This window comes from Podarcis bocagei (genome assembly GCF_964188305.1).
Source record: "Podarcis bocagei genome assembly, chromosome: 2".
In the NCBI taxonomy this organism is placed as follows: Eukaryota; Metazoa; Chordata; class Lepidosauria; order Squamata; family Lacertidae; genus Podarcis; species Podarcis bocagei.
In genome coordinates, this window is record NC_138126.1 from 119,323,559 (window position 1) to 119,336,985 (window position 13,427).

General features: G+C 44.8%; 1 protein-coding gene across 1 annotated transcript in view; it reads right to left on the reverse strand.

Moving 5' to 3' along the window:
• CS (citrate synthase) overlaps positions 1 to 9,212 on the reverse strand; it is a 35,850-nt gene extending 26,638 nt beyond the window's left edge. The window contains exon 1 of the mRNA XM_081181433.1: positions 8,961 to 9,212. Within this exon, the coding sequence (XP_081037559.1) occupies positions 8,961 to 9,014 (54 nt within the window). The 5' untranslated portion in view covers positions 9,015 to 9,212. The remainder of the gene's footprint in view (positions 1 to 8,960) is intronic.
• Positions 9,213 to 13,427: the final 4,215 nt, after the last annotated feature.

Below are 13,427 nucleotides of genomic sequence, written 5' to 3' on the forward strand. Positions count from 1 at the left end.
AACTTCAATCACTGTGGCTTTAGCTGCTTTAAATAAAAACACAAACCTGATATTTAAGAGGGATTTTACATTTTAAAAATCTATTATACCAAAGTCTTCTGAGTGTAATGCACATTTGTATGAGTCTAAAACTACATGCATTTGGGCTAAAAAAAAACAACCCACCAGGTATTTAAATAGCCGACAACATGGCACATAAGAATTGCCACTGCTTTTCTGCCACAACATATACAGTGTCTCCAATGACTGTCAGACTCGGATTTTGCATCTTCTAAAAGAACTATACAGATCCATTGCACAATAAGCTCGAGAGAAAGGTGAAAATATTTTATAGTACATGCCTGCAGTAGATCAGGGATCACTGGCCCTCCAGATGTTGCATTGACCACTGGCCATGCTAGATGGGGCTGATAAGAGCTGGAATCAACATCTGCAGGCAGGGTTTGGAATTAGCAGGGCGCAGGAAATTATGCCTAGGGAAATCTAGAGTGTACTTAAAAGCAAGACTGCAGCCATTTTTATTTATTTTTTGTTCTACAAATGAAAGAAAACAAGAAAGCCTCAAGCAAGATTGCATTGTATTAAAAATAAATAAATAGACCTATTCTTTCCTAAATATCTAAAGCATCTGGTGCTTTAGAAATGAGAGTCATGAAAGCTCTGACTCAGAAGAAGGGAAGTACGTAAACAGAAAGCAAAGGAAGAGCCTTAGGTCCTAAATAATCTCTGCCTTCATAAGAGACCAATATTTTTTTCAGAAAACTGAAATCTTTCTTATTCCAATTTTGAATGCCTTCACTACCTCTTTTCAAGTACTGTACTGTGGAATATTTATTGCAGTTGTGAGGAAATTTTGCAAAGTCATGGACAAAACCTGCTCACCTTGAACTTTAGAAACTGCAGTCGCTTTCCAGATGTAATATATGAAACGGGTTTATTTTACTTTTTAAAGCATCCTAAGAAAAGAATGAGCAAGAGGGTAGAGAAGCAAAGATAATGAGCCCCATGTGCTTTCACAGGCTGTCTTCTAGAGCTTCAGCAAACAGGCCACTGGAAGCATATGGAGTTGCTGGGTCAGAGGATTTACTAATAAACTACTCATGTAGAATCATAGAATTATGGAGTTGGAAGGGGCCAAGAGGGTGATCTAGTCCAACCCCCTGCAATGCAGGAATCATTTGCCCAACATGGGGCTTAAATCCACAACCCAGAGATTAAGATTCTCATGCTCTACCGACTGAGCTACCCCAGTTAGGTTGAACACACTAGGGTTTGATAAGGTTACTACTGACAAGTGGTTATGCTTTACTACTGCCAGGACAGCAGCCTTTTCCCTTGGGACATGTTTTTACACCGAGGAAACAGAAACCCTGCACTCAACTGTGTTATTACATAATAATGACAATACTAAACCTAACCATTTCAGGATTATTAATGGACAAGCAAGACATAAATATTATAAATGAAATAACCTGTTTTATTTTAATGGTCTAGTTCAGATTTCCCCTACCTAGTTCCCTCCGGATGTTTTGGACTACAACTCCCATAATCTCTTGGCCATCTGCCATGTTGGCTGGAGTCGATCAGAATTTGTACTCCATAGGGTACTTGTTGAGGAAGGCTGGTCTAATTTGATCCAAATGTTTGCTATACCTTTAGAGAGACCATCGCTTGCCGTTGACTGGTATGCTAAAGCAATAAAAGGAAGAACACTTAAAAGAACAGAATGGGAATGCAGTAGAAACGTCAAGATAGAACTAGAACTCTGGACAAAAAACCGGGTCCCCCCCCATAGACCCTGGAAACTGTCCTTTTCCTGTGTCTTGTTTTAGGCTGAGCTTTCTAAAGTTTTGAAAACGGTCCCTATGAAGCAAGGAGAACGAGGGAGTTTTTGCATACATGTTCTTTAAAACCAAGAAAACAAATTACATATAGATTCCACGACCAATGGACATATCACAGCTGAATGGCCTGAAGTGTATTATGTGCTTTTGCTGTGATATAAAAGCAATTTCCCACCTATAACTGAGAAGGAAAGGTTGCCCAGCCACAAGTTTGGCTCCTCAAAAGCATTTTAGCAGTGGTATGTTAAGTGGAGTGGGCATGCACATACATCTGCATGAACAGACAGAAGACAGCCGCTAAGGCAGAAGGGTCTTCGGAAAGTCTATGTTCTTTGTTCTGGAAGGGAAGGAATTCTCACAGCTTAGATGCATCCCTACTAGGAAGGTAATGGAAAAGTTCAGAAGCTAAACTGTCACACCCCACCCTTGCAACGGGAATACAGACAGCAGATCAGAAGACCTCACTCAAGATAATGCTGTTTTTCTGCAGAGGGCAGTTTATATCTGCCAGCAGGAGTCCGAGCCAATTAAGGGATTCCTATATAAATCTGTTCAGGCACAGGCTAGTGAACAAGCTGTGACCCAGAGAGAGCCGCATCCAACCGCTGCAACAACATTTTCTGTGCTTTCTTCTCTAAGCTAGGGAAGACAGCTATGCTGCTGGCTTGGATTTAGCCTGTTCTCTTGTGTGGATACTGAAGCTACATATAAAGAATATCCTAATAATGTTCCCGCGTCATTTTGAGGCACTGTCAGATGGCTCAGTGAATGCAACCTACTTTAAACAGACCTTGATGTTTAGCTTGACTGCATGCACCCAACAATAAGGGCAATTAAGGTGGCAAGGCCAGCCAAGCACCTCCATGTCATTTTAACCTGGTTATCAGGATCTGGATGATGCAATCCAGCCAACGGCCAGCTTGCCAGCAAAACTCAGTAGGACGATAACTCACCATGGAAGAAACGTGAATCATGCCATCTGACTTGGGAGGTCCAAACCGTGCAAAGGTTTCTCAAAGCAGCACTTGCCTATAGTACTAGAAAATGTTTATTTCCTCTTACAGGTGTGCCAAATTAAACTGAGATACACATTCTCCTTCGGCCATCACTCAAGTCGATTTGACAAAAGCAGGAATACTGGCCCCTTCAGGGGACCCAAATTATAACATAAGGGACTTGGGACGAAACTGTGACTATGGAATAGGAGTTATGAGAGGGACCTGCTACACGTAGCAGACCCACTGCCAGTCAGCAGAGAGTGTTTCCTACAAGATATAAAACCCCAACAAGCACCTGTTTGTTTTGGCATCATCTTGTGCTTTTTTTACACACCTTAACTTGTTTAAAGTTAACACAACATGGCTGTGAATTCATTTACTTACTTATTTATTTACAGTACTAACTATATTTATATACTGTCTTTCTGCCCAAACACTCAAATATATGCAATGGATTTTCATGCACATACTTTCTGAAAGAGATCCTCTCAATTACTGATATGGGGTTGTTTGCTTTTATTATTTTTACCCTGTTTTTCTGTGTTTGGACACACAATGTAGCTTACAGAATTAAACAGACAAAAACCACCACTAAAACTAATGTGGAAGGCTCTGGAGATCAGGGCTCTATTAGTTCCAGTGACAACAATGCAGGCTTCTTCCTCTTCGAGGGCTCCTTCTTAGGCCCAGTGCGGATATATCCTTAGTCTCCAACCAAGGTTATGTCTGTCATGGTTATCAGTCCTGATGTCCCTGCAGCTAGATTGCAAAAGCAAAGTTGCAGCCTTGGACCTGGTTTCATTTTGAGGCTTACTGTCCCTACTGCAGAGTTTGAGCTATCAAAGAGACCACTCTGAAACACTGCTCCTTGTACAGTGGTACCTTGGGTTAAGCACTTAATTCGTTCCGGAGGTCCGTTCTTAATCTGAAACTGTTCTTAAACTGAAGCACCACTTTAGCTAATGGGGCCTCCTTCTGCTGCTGGAGCACAATTTCTGTTCTTATCCTGAAGCAAAGTTCTTAACCTGAAGCACTATTTCTGGGTTAGCGGAGTCTGTAACCTAAAGTGTATGTAACCTGAAGCATATGTAACCCGAGGTACCACTGTAGTGACTCCCAAACTTATTTGATCACTCACTGTCCATTATCTAGCCTCAAGAACTTTATGCTGCACATTAACCTGTTTGTCCTTCTGAATATCCACATATAGAGTTCCAAGGAACACCCAAAAAGAGAAAATGCTGCATAACACTTAGGAACAAAGAAAGGGGGTTCTTTCAAACAGTCAAGGCTGCCAAGAGTTGCAGATCCACATTATACTTATTCAGGCATTTGTAATAGGGTCTAACTAAAATGAAAGTGCATGCACAAACACCCTAGCTCTTGCATCCTCCAGGTCTATCATTCTCCATGTGTTCCAATACATCTGCCTGCAGCAGGGAAGGCTCCTGTACTCATGGAAGCTTCCCTTTGTTCTGGAACCCTGCTTTTCCAGTTTTCCAAAATGCATGGGAACTCAACAAGTACAAGTGGTTTCCCAAGTGCAGGCTGCTGCCCTAGAACACACAAGGGGCAACAGGCTTGGGAATGCAGAGCTAGTGTGTTCATGTACACTTTCCCTTCCTAGCATATTTTGGTTAGTCATTTACAAACACCTGAACAGACTACTCTCAACTCAAAACCCCATTCTTTAAGAGAAGAGCAGTGGACTGAGTTGCTGATAGGCAGAATATTTGGTGAAGAGTTTACAGGAACAGTAGCAGAGCTGAGATTATTACCAGCACACCATCTCTTTCCGAAACAAGAAAGGCGCACTTCTATATGGCACTGACTGAGGCTGGGTGGATCTCTGAATCTTATATACTTCTAATTGCACAAGAACAACCAAATTGCCCAAGCGCACCCAAAGTTTCTCCCACACTCTTAAAATACAAATCAGGACAAGATAAGGAAACCACTCTTAGGTAAACCTTGTGCAAACAAGAGCTTACTTCCTCCATTAATGCTTCAGGGAATACAAGCTTACACCCCGCTAAAGCTCTTGCTTTCTTCACCTGTAAACCAGAAGAATCCTTGGGAGAAAACAGGTTCTGCCATCCCCATTACAGAATCCCAGCTCAGAGTACCTATTCAAACCTTAATGTAACATCTTATTGGCAAGTAGTCTTAACATGTGCAACCAAGAGACACATGCTCTTTAAAAACCACACAGTGAGTGGAATTCGTTCAATGTACCGTATTTTCCGCTCCATAGGACACACTGGCCCATAGGACGCACCTAGATTGGGGGGGGGGGAATAAAGGGCTCCCGCCGGGCTCCCAAGGCTTGCGGATAGCTTCCTGAAGCCTGGAGAGCGAGAGGGTCGGTGCGCACCGACGCCTCTCGCTCTCCAGGCTTCAGTGAAAGCAACGCGTAGCCTCCGGAGCGCGGAGGGAGCGCTCCCTCTGTGCTTCAGAGGCTTCCCATTGCTATCGATGAAGCCAAGGAGCCTGCATTCCGCACACACATTTCCCCTTCATTTTTGGAGGGGAAAAAGTGCGTCCTATAGGGCGAAAAATACGGCACCACTAAATGGGGTATGTGTTTGAGGAATTAGGCCCACTCATGCAATGGGACTCCCCCCCTCAATGCACTTCTAAACCTGTTCTGGGGTTCCCCCAACAAGTTAGTTGTATCCCACCCAATGTTTTTGAGGCCATGGAATACGTATCACTGGGACTAACACTGTCAGCATATATGCTGTGACTTGACAATATATTAAGTATGTCCAGCCAAAGAGCACACTCAAGAACTTGGCACTTCCTTTACACAACTCAGATAAAGCAATACAAGAGCAGAAAATACAAAAGACCAGCCTCCCCTCTTTGCAGCTAGCAACTGATGTCACGTAGCTGCAACAGGCATCACAGATGGAAAACTAAGATAAGGCAGCCCTTCTCCTGCTACTGGCAATTATTGTTTAAAGCAGAGGCAGAAAAAGAGAACAGCAATTAAAAAGGAAGAGGGAGAAGAAACGATGGATTGGGAGCATAAAGATGAAGAGCTTATATTGCCAATGCAGGCAAGTGCCCACCTCAATCCCACCACACATTTTGTGCATACCTGCTTTCCCAAAGGTATGAATAGGACCAGAGACTTATACTGTAAAGGAAAGTTACCAAGGGAAGGGTGACACCTTTCTACAATGTACTGTGCAGTTGCCCCCAACGCATTTTTTTCCACCACTAAAAAAGCACCTGTTTGAACTTTCAGGGAACGGTGATTGGAGCCAAGCTTTTATTACCTTTACCAGCAGAAGGCACACATTTTGTTTTATTGCAGTGTTTTTTTAGATGAGCATTTTATTATGTTAGGTTATCTGTATGCTTGCTCTGGGCTCCTTTGGGAGGAAATGAATGTAACAATAAATAAATAAATAAATAAATAAATCGTTAATTGCTCCTTTCTACAATGTACTGTCCAGTTGCCCCCCAACACATTTTTTTTCCAACACTAAAAAAAAAGCACCTGTTTGAACTTTCAGGGAACGGTGATTGGAGCCAAGCTTTTATTACCTTTACCAGCAGAAAGCACAAATTTTGTTTTATTGCAGTGTTTTTTTAGATGAGCATTTTATTATTTTAGGTCATCTGTATGCTTGCTCTGGGCTCCTTTGGGAGGAAATGAATGTAACAAATAATAAATAAATAAAAAAAACATTAATTACTCCTTTGTAGTTATCAACACTTGTGAAAAACATTCACATATTGTATATGGTTGAAACTGAAGCCAGACACATCCCTGGAGACCCTTGCATATCCAGGGTGGTTCTCAATCACACCAGATTTGAGCAGATCCAAATACTACATCCCAATAATTACACTCACTGTAAGCAAGACAAATACTCCACATGTAGGACCCACAATTTGCCTCCCCCCTGCTCAAACATCTACAATTTTAGCCCAGCATTGTAAGTATCACAGAGACAGCTGAAATCTCCAGACACCCACATAATACAATTAAGAGTGCTGGAAATGCAATTACTCCCTGAAGAGAAAGAACAGGCACCACCACAAGAAGCAAAATTTAAAAGAGAAATAAAAAGCTAAAAATCAAAAAAGGAAAAGGGGGAAGGTATTTGGGAGAGGATTAGGAGCAGAGAGATGAAGAGCTTACTCGGGTCACTACAAGTCTGGCTCATCTGGCTTTTGTTTCAGACCCAAGTTAAGTATGTCCTAATTTTAACTTCACTATCTACTTGCCCTGCTGCGTATCTGTACTACGCAGAAACAGAACAGATTTCCTCAGTCATCAAAATTTAGTCAAAGTACAGCAACAGAGCAGGCAGAAGTCAGGAATGGGGAAAAGGTAAATAAGCCCAAAATAAATGCTCTGGGATTAGTCATTTGCAATCGATTGGTTAGGGAATATAGTGAGTCTGGAGTTCAAATAAAATTGTCAAGTGGCCCTTTATCCTAGGGGAAAAGCCACAGCCAGACTTTTCAGCAAGACAACAGCAAACAGCATATTGAACTTTCAGTTGAAGGCAGAAAATTAGACTGTAGCAAAGGAGAACATAGATCACGAAGAAAAAATGGGCACTTGGAAAATAGCCCAATAGAAAGAGACTGCTTTCAAGAAATGTCACTTGTTACAGGATGTGTGTGCATGGTGCGTTTGATGCCTCTAATACATCCCACAACTTTATCACTGCAATCTTGCAGCAAAAGAAAATGCTTACTAGGAAGCTGCACTACTTTCCAAATACATTAGACTAGAGGCCTACTTTGCCCTTCCAACATTCCACCATGCTGGGGTGTGAGCCAGGCAGCAAACATTAATTTATAGATTCATGCATTGTTTCCCTTCCATGAAACAATTGCTAGTATTTCTTCCACTTTAGGAAATACTAGCAACCAGCAGCATGACGTTGATTACTCATGTTAAGGGATACTCCATCCCAACTTCACCCTTTTGACAGCTGACCCTTTTGCCCTCTAAGCATCCTAGGAGAAGCTTAAAGGTGATCAAGTTGTTTAATAAGGGCTGGGGATCACACAAGAGGTGGGAAAGGAGGCACAGTTTCCTAGCTTAGCTACATTTCCACCAACATGCACCAGTTTAGCTGCTTCAATCCACCTGCTATAAAAAGGTGCTGCACCTTTCCCCTAGATACCAAACTTAAGACTGGGGGAGGGAGCCCCTGTCAGAGGGAATGAGCAGTTTCCCATCCAGAGGTCACGTGAACAGGAAAAAGCCAAGTCTGCAATTGCCAAGGCCTGATATTCCCAAAACATAAGATCATGGAAATCTGAAAATGAAGTCAACCCTCTTAATGGGAAGAGAGGAGAAAGGGATATATTACACAGCAACAGTTTCTTCTTTTACCTCTTACCCACCAACCAACCACCGCAGTTCACCATTTCGTTGTCTTTCTCCACCCCACCCCCCGGGGGACGGACATAATAAGGATCCCTCTCCCTTTAAGATTTCATACGGGAGGAGAAGCAGCAACCTAACGGGGTAATAAAGTAGAGAACATCTTTCAACAAGCCTAGACCTAACGCAACGTCCTCTGAAAGAGAAACGTGGAAGTGGAGCGGTGGATAAGGCAGTCCCACCCAAGGACACAGATGTACCCAGCACAGGCCCTACTCCCCACTGGCTTGGCTACAATCGCGTTACGAGACCCGCGCCCTACGAGTCCCCATAATCTTAGAGCTGGAAGGGGGTCCCCCCCAAGGGTCATCTAGCCCAACCCCCTGCAATGCAGGAATTTATTTTTATTTTTGCCCAGCGTAGGGCTCCAACCCACGACCCTGAGATTTAAGAGCCCGACGGATCCGATGCGGGAACACCCAAGTTGCACAGAACCAGGGCAAGACGACCCCCCCCTGCAACGGCAGATCCCAAGGGATCCGGAAGATCCCGAGAAGATCCCAGCTGCTGCTCCTTAGCAAGAGTTGGGACGCAACTCCCCACCACTCAAACACGCGCTACACAGCCTCGCGAGGCCTCCGGGCAAGTCTCGTGGAGGGCGCGGCCCCTTTAAGGGCGGCCTGTCAGAGGCGCCGGGAAGGGCGAAATGGCCGGCGGCGGCGGGGGGGGGGGGAGGCGAGAAAGAAAATTTCACCTCACCTTGGCACCCAAGAGGCGCGCGGCCGCCCTGCTGCTGGCAGTCAACAAGGTCATGGCGAGCGAGGAGCGGCGAGAACCTGACGCGGCGGCGGCGAAGGGGCGAAAACCAGCGGCCGCCTCGAGGAGAAGAGGGAAGTCCGGGGGTGGGCGGGGAGGAAAGAAGGGAAGCAGGCGAGGCCAAGGTTGAAGAGCGGCAGCAGACGCCTGAGGAAAGGAGCGGCAGCAGCTGCGCCCGGCAGGGTCCTCACAACGCGGCGGCGGCGTCAGCAGCGGAGGGGCGGGGCCTTGCCCCGGCGGAGGACCCCGAGGCTATTAACATAAACGTCGCCGAGGCGCCATTGGGCGGCGCGGCGGGAAGGGCGGGGCTTGTCCGCGCGCGGGCGGGCAAGGGCGTGGTCCTATCTGGGAGTGAGGCGCCCCAGTCAAGCGCCTGATCTGCATGGCGACAGCGTCTGAAGTAGCCTCTTCTGCACACACACCTATATAAATTAATACGGGTTTAGCTGGAGGGACTGGGACTACTTGGTGTTGCCAGTCTTGTGGGCTTTCCGTAGGCGGCTTGGCTGGGCTAGATAGGCATTTGTCTGATACTGGAAGGCTCTTCTTTTAGGCTAACTTTATTCCTAACTTCTCTCCCCCCTCCATTGCTTAGTAAAGGTAAAGGGACACCTGACCATTAGGTCCAGCTGTGGCCGACTCTGGGGTTGCGGAGCTCATCTCACTTTATTGGCCAAGAGAGCCGGCATACAGCTTCTGGGTCATGTGGCCAGCATGACTAAGCCGCTTCTGGCGAACCAGAGCAGCGCACGGAAACACCGTTTACCTTCCCACCAGAGTGGTACCTATTTATCTACTTGCACTTTGATGTGCTTTCGAACTGCTAGGTTGGCAGGAGCAGTGACCGAGCAACGGGAGCTCACCCCGTTGCGGGGATTCGAACTGCCGACTTTCTGATTGGCAAGTCCTAGGCTCTGTGGTTTAACCCACAGCGCCACCCGCATCGCTTCTTCTTGTTGTTTAGTCGTTTAGTCTTCGTGACCCCATGGATCAGACCACACCAGGCACTCCTGTCTTCCACTGCCTCCCGCAGTTTGGTCAAACTCATGTTCGTAGCTTCGAGAACACTATCCAACCATCTTGTCCTCTGTCGTCCCCTTCTCCTTGTGCCCTCCATCTTTCCCAGCATCAGGGTCTTTTCCAGGGAGTCTTCTCTTCTCATGAGGTGGCCAAAGTATTGGAGCTTCAGCTTCACGATCTGTCCTTCCAGTGAGCACTCAGGGCTGATTTCCTTCAGAATGGATCGGTTTGATCTTCTTGCAATCCATGGGACTCTCAAGAGTCTCCTCCAGCACCAGAATTCAAAAGCATCAATTCTTTGGCGATCAGCCTTCTTTATGGTCCAGCTCTCACTTCCATGCATCACTACTGGGAAAACCATTGCTTTAACTATACAGACCTTTGTTGGCAAGGTGATGTCTCTGCTTTTTAAGATACCACATCACTTACCGTGGAACTCATTGGGACTTGATTCAGAGTAGAAATGAGCTGTAAGGTTCGCCCTGCGCCAGGCAAGTATTCAATTTTGTATACCGCCTTTCATCCAAAGATCCCAAGGCTGTCTAGGGATTCCTAGGAAAACCCTGAGGGGAGCAGCAGCACAAGGCCACTGTGCCAGAGGAAAGCAGGGTGGTTTTATTTCTCCACCGAAGCTTTTCTCTGGTTCCTTGTGGACCCATAAAATCGAGACAAAATGAGAGGCAAGTAGGATTATAATGAGAATGTTTTACTGGTTGGTTGTTTTTTTTATTAAAAAGACCTGCTCCCCCAACATCTTGGCAGCAGACATTAAATGGGAAGGTTTCCTGTTGCATGAGTTCCTTGGGTAAAAATACACACGATTTCTGCCAAAAGCACAACACACCTGTGAATAACTAAACAAATTCATAAATTTTGGGTTTCCAGTAATTGTTGTATATTCTTGTCCCTGTAGTATTCCACAGGATAGGAAAGTCATTACTGATGGCAGGATTCATTTGGATGACATAGAAGTCATAGTTGGGAATGTGGGGAAAGGAATTGGGTTGATGTCTTTTTTAATGCATTTCCCAGAATTTAATATACACAACTTCTTAATTATCTCCTACCTTGAGACTTCCCTGCCCATGCCACCATGGCTTCCTATTTGTTCCTTATTTTGCTGCATATCCTTTTACATCAACCATTTTCAATCTATACAATAACCGAATAGTTGTTGCTGCTGCTCATGTATCTAACCCTACTTGAAGATTTATTTGACTATACCATATATATTTGTGTGGAGAAGTGTGTGTTGCTCCCCCTGCAACACACACTTCCCCACACAAACATATATGTTTCCTAGTCAGGCTGAGCCCTCTTAACCTAAACTGGACAAAAGTTGTGAAACTTAAAGCCCAAATTTGCATTCATGTGTTTTTGGCTAATTTTCCACTTAATTAAGGGATTTTTATGGCGACTCACTGCAAATGGTTAATATGGTTGATAATTTTAGGCTACGTTACTTCATTTATTTACCCCAGGTGGTAATGATCATCCCATTTTTGACCCCTGCCCCATAGACTAATAGCATAGGGACATCACTCAAGCATCATGCTAGTTCTGAGACAATTTTGGATTCTATCACATAGAACCAGAGCGGGTGGTAAAGAGTGACACTGCATTAGATGTTGCAGAACAAAAGCCTAGCATTAGCCAGGCAAGCAACATCAGACCCGTGAACTCTGTCTAGGCCACTTGCTCTATTTGCTTCAAACACCACGCTCCCAGAAGCTGCAAAGCCCAAAGCACACATCCTGCTATTATCATGGCCAGGCTGCCCCCTCATGCAGCAGATGTGTGACCAGAGTGCAGAGTCCTCATGCTGAACCAGGGCAAAAAGGTCACAGTAGTATTCTCTTTCCAGATTGCAGCAGAGGCTATTTCAATTACTCCTGCAAGGACTTCCAGTCATTCATGATATGAGTTACGTCCATTTGTCTATGTAGATGAACAATCCCTACATTTCAATTTTTTAATAAGGAAGGGAAGGGGTAGAGGAAGACACCCTATTTCAGTTTTGCTTCTACAAGTTTTTCTTGTTATCCATGGATGCAACACACACAGGCTGCATTCATGACATAAGTCAGGAGGCTGTATCTCTCAGAAGCATAACAAACAAACTAAACAGCCAATTTAGTCCTCTTGTTGCCATAAAATAATAGGTAATGAAATTTATACTGATTTTGTTTGAAGTACTACTGTTGTTTTTGGAGTAAAGCTAGTCTGAGGAATAAACAGGGGAGCAGATTTGGGAAGAAACAGATTTAAGTTATTTGAGAATTGGCTTTCAAGAGAACTTTGGAAAACAGGGTCAAGAATAAAAATTTGAAGAAGGGGGCTTTCTAGGTGAAAACCTGGCTTTTGAATAAAGCTTTGGGTATTGGCTGATTTGACTCTACTCTTCTACCTTACACAGTTGTATACTGCGTTTCTTTTTGTATAGTTTCACCACTAGTAATTTTGGGCTACTTTGTGCACCTTTCTACATTGTTGGGAAGGTTGGGCATAAACCTGTTAATGAATCAGTTCTTTTTCAGCTGTGACCTCTGAGCAACTTCCCTGCGTGAATTGGAATTGTACGGAAGCGAAACAAGCATTTTATAGTAATACAGACTTTGCAGCAAAAATTAGCATAAGACTAATAGAATAATAGGGACGCAAGTGGCGCTGTGGGTAAAAGCCTCAGCGCCTAGGGCTTGCCGATCGAAAGGTCGGCGGTTCGAATCCCCGCGGCGGGGTGCGCTCCCGCTGCTCGGTCCCAGCGCCTGCCAACCTAGCAGTTTGAAAGCACCCCTGGGTGCAAGTAGATAAATAGGGACCGCTTACCAGCGGGAAGGTAAACAGCGTTCCGTGTGCTGCGCTGGCTCGCCAGATGCAGCTTTGTCACGCTGGCCACGTGACCCGGAAGTGTCTCCGGACAGCGCTGGCCCCCGGCCTATAGATGTGAGATGGGCGCACAAACCCCAGAGTCTGTCAAGACTGGCCCGTTCGGGCAGGGGTACCTTTACCTTTACCTTTACCTTAATAGAATAATATTGAGCTTAATGTATAAAGATGAGGCTTAACTTTCTTACCACTACAGCTTCACTTCACTTCCTTGACTAAATAGCATCTGGTTGGATTTCACTATCCCATGGGTAAAATTATAGGACAGAATGGACTTAGCTAATAAAGTCATATTCACCCAGAGCCTCTAAAGTCAGCTGGCATAGCAGACCAAAGTTTCCATCACATTCATCTGCCCATTTCCTAACACTGGAAGTCCTAGGACTCTTGACTAGTTACTACAAACATATACAGTGGTACCTCGGGTTAAGTACTTAATTTGTTCCGGAGGTCTGTTCTTAACCTGAAACTGTTCTTAACCTGAAGCACCACTTTAGCTAATGG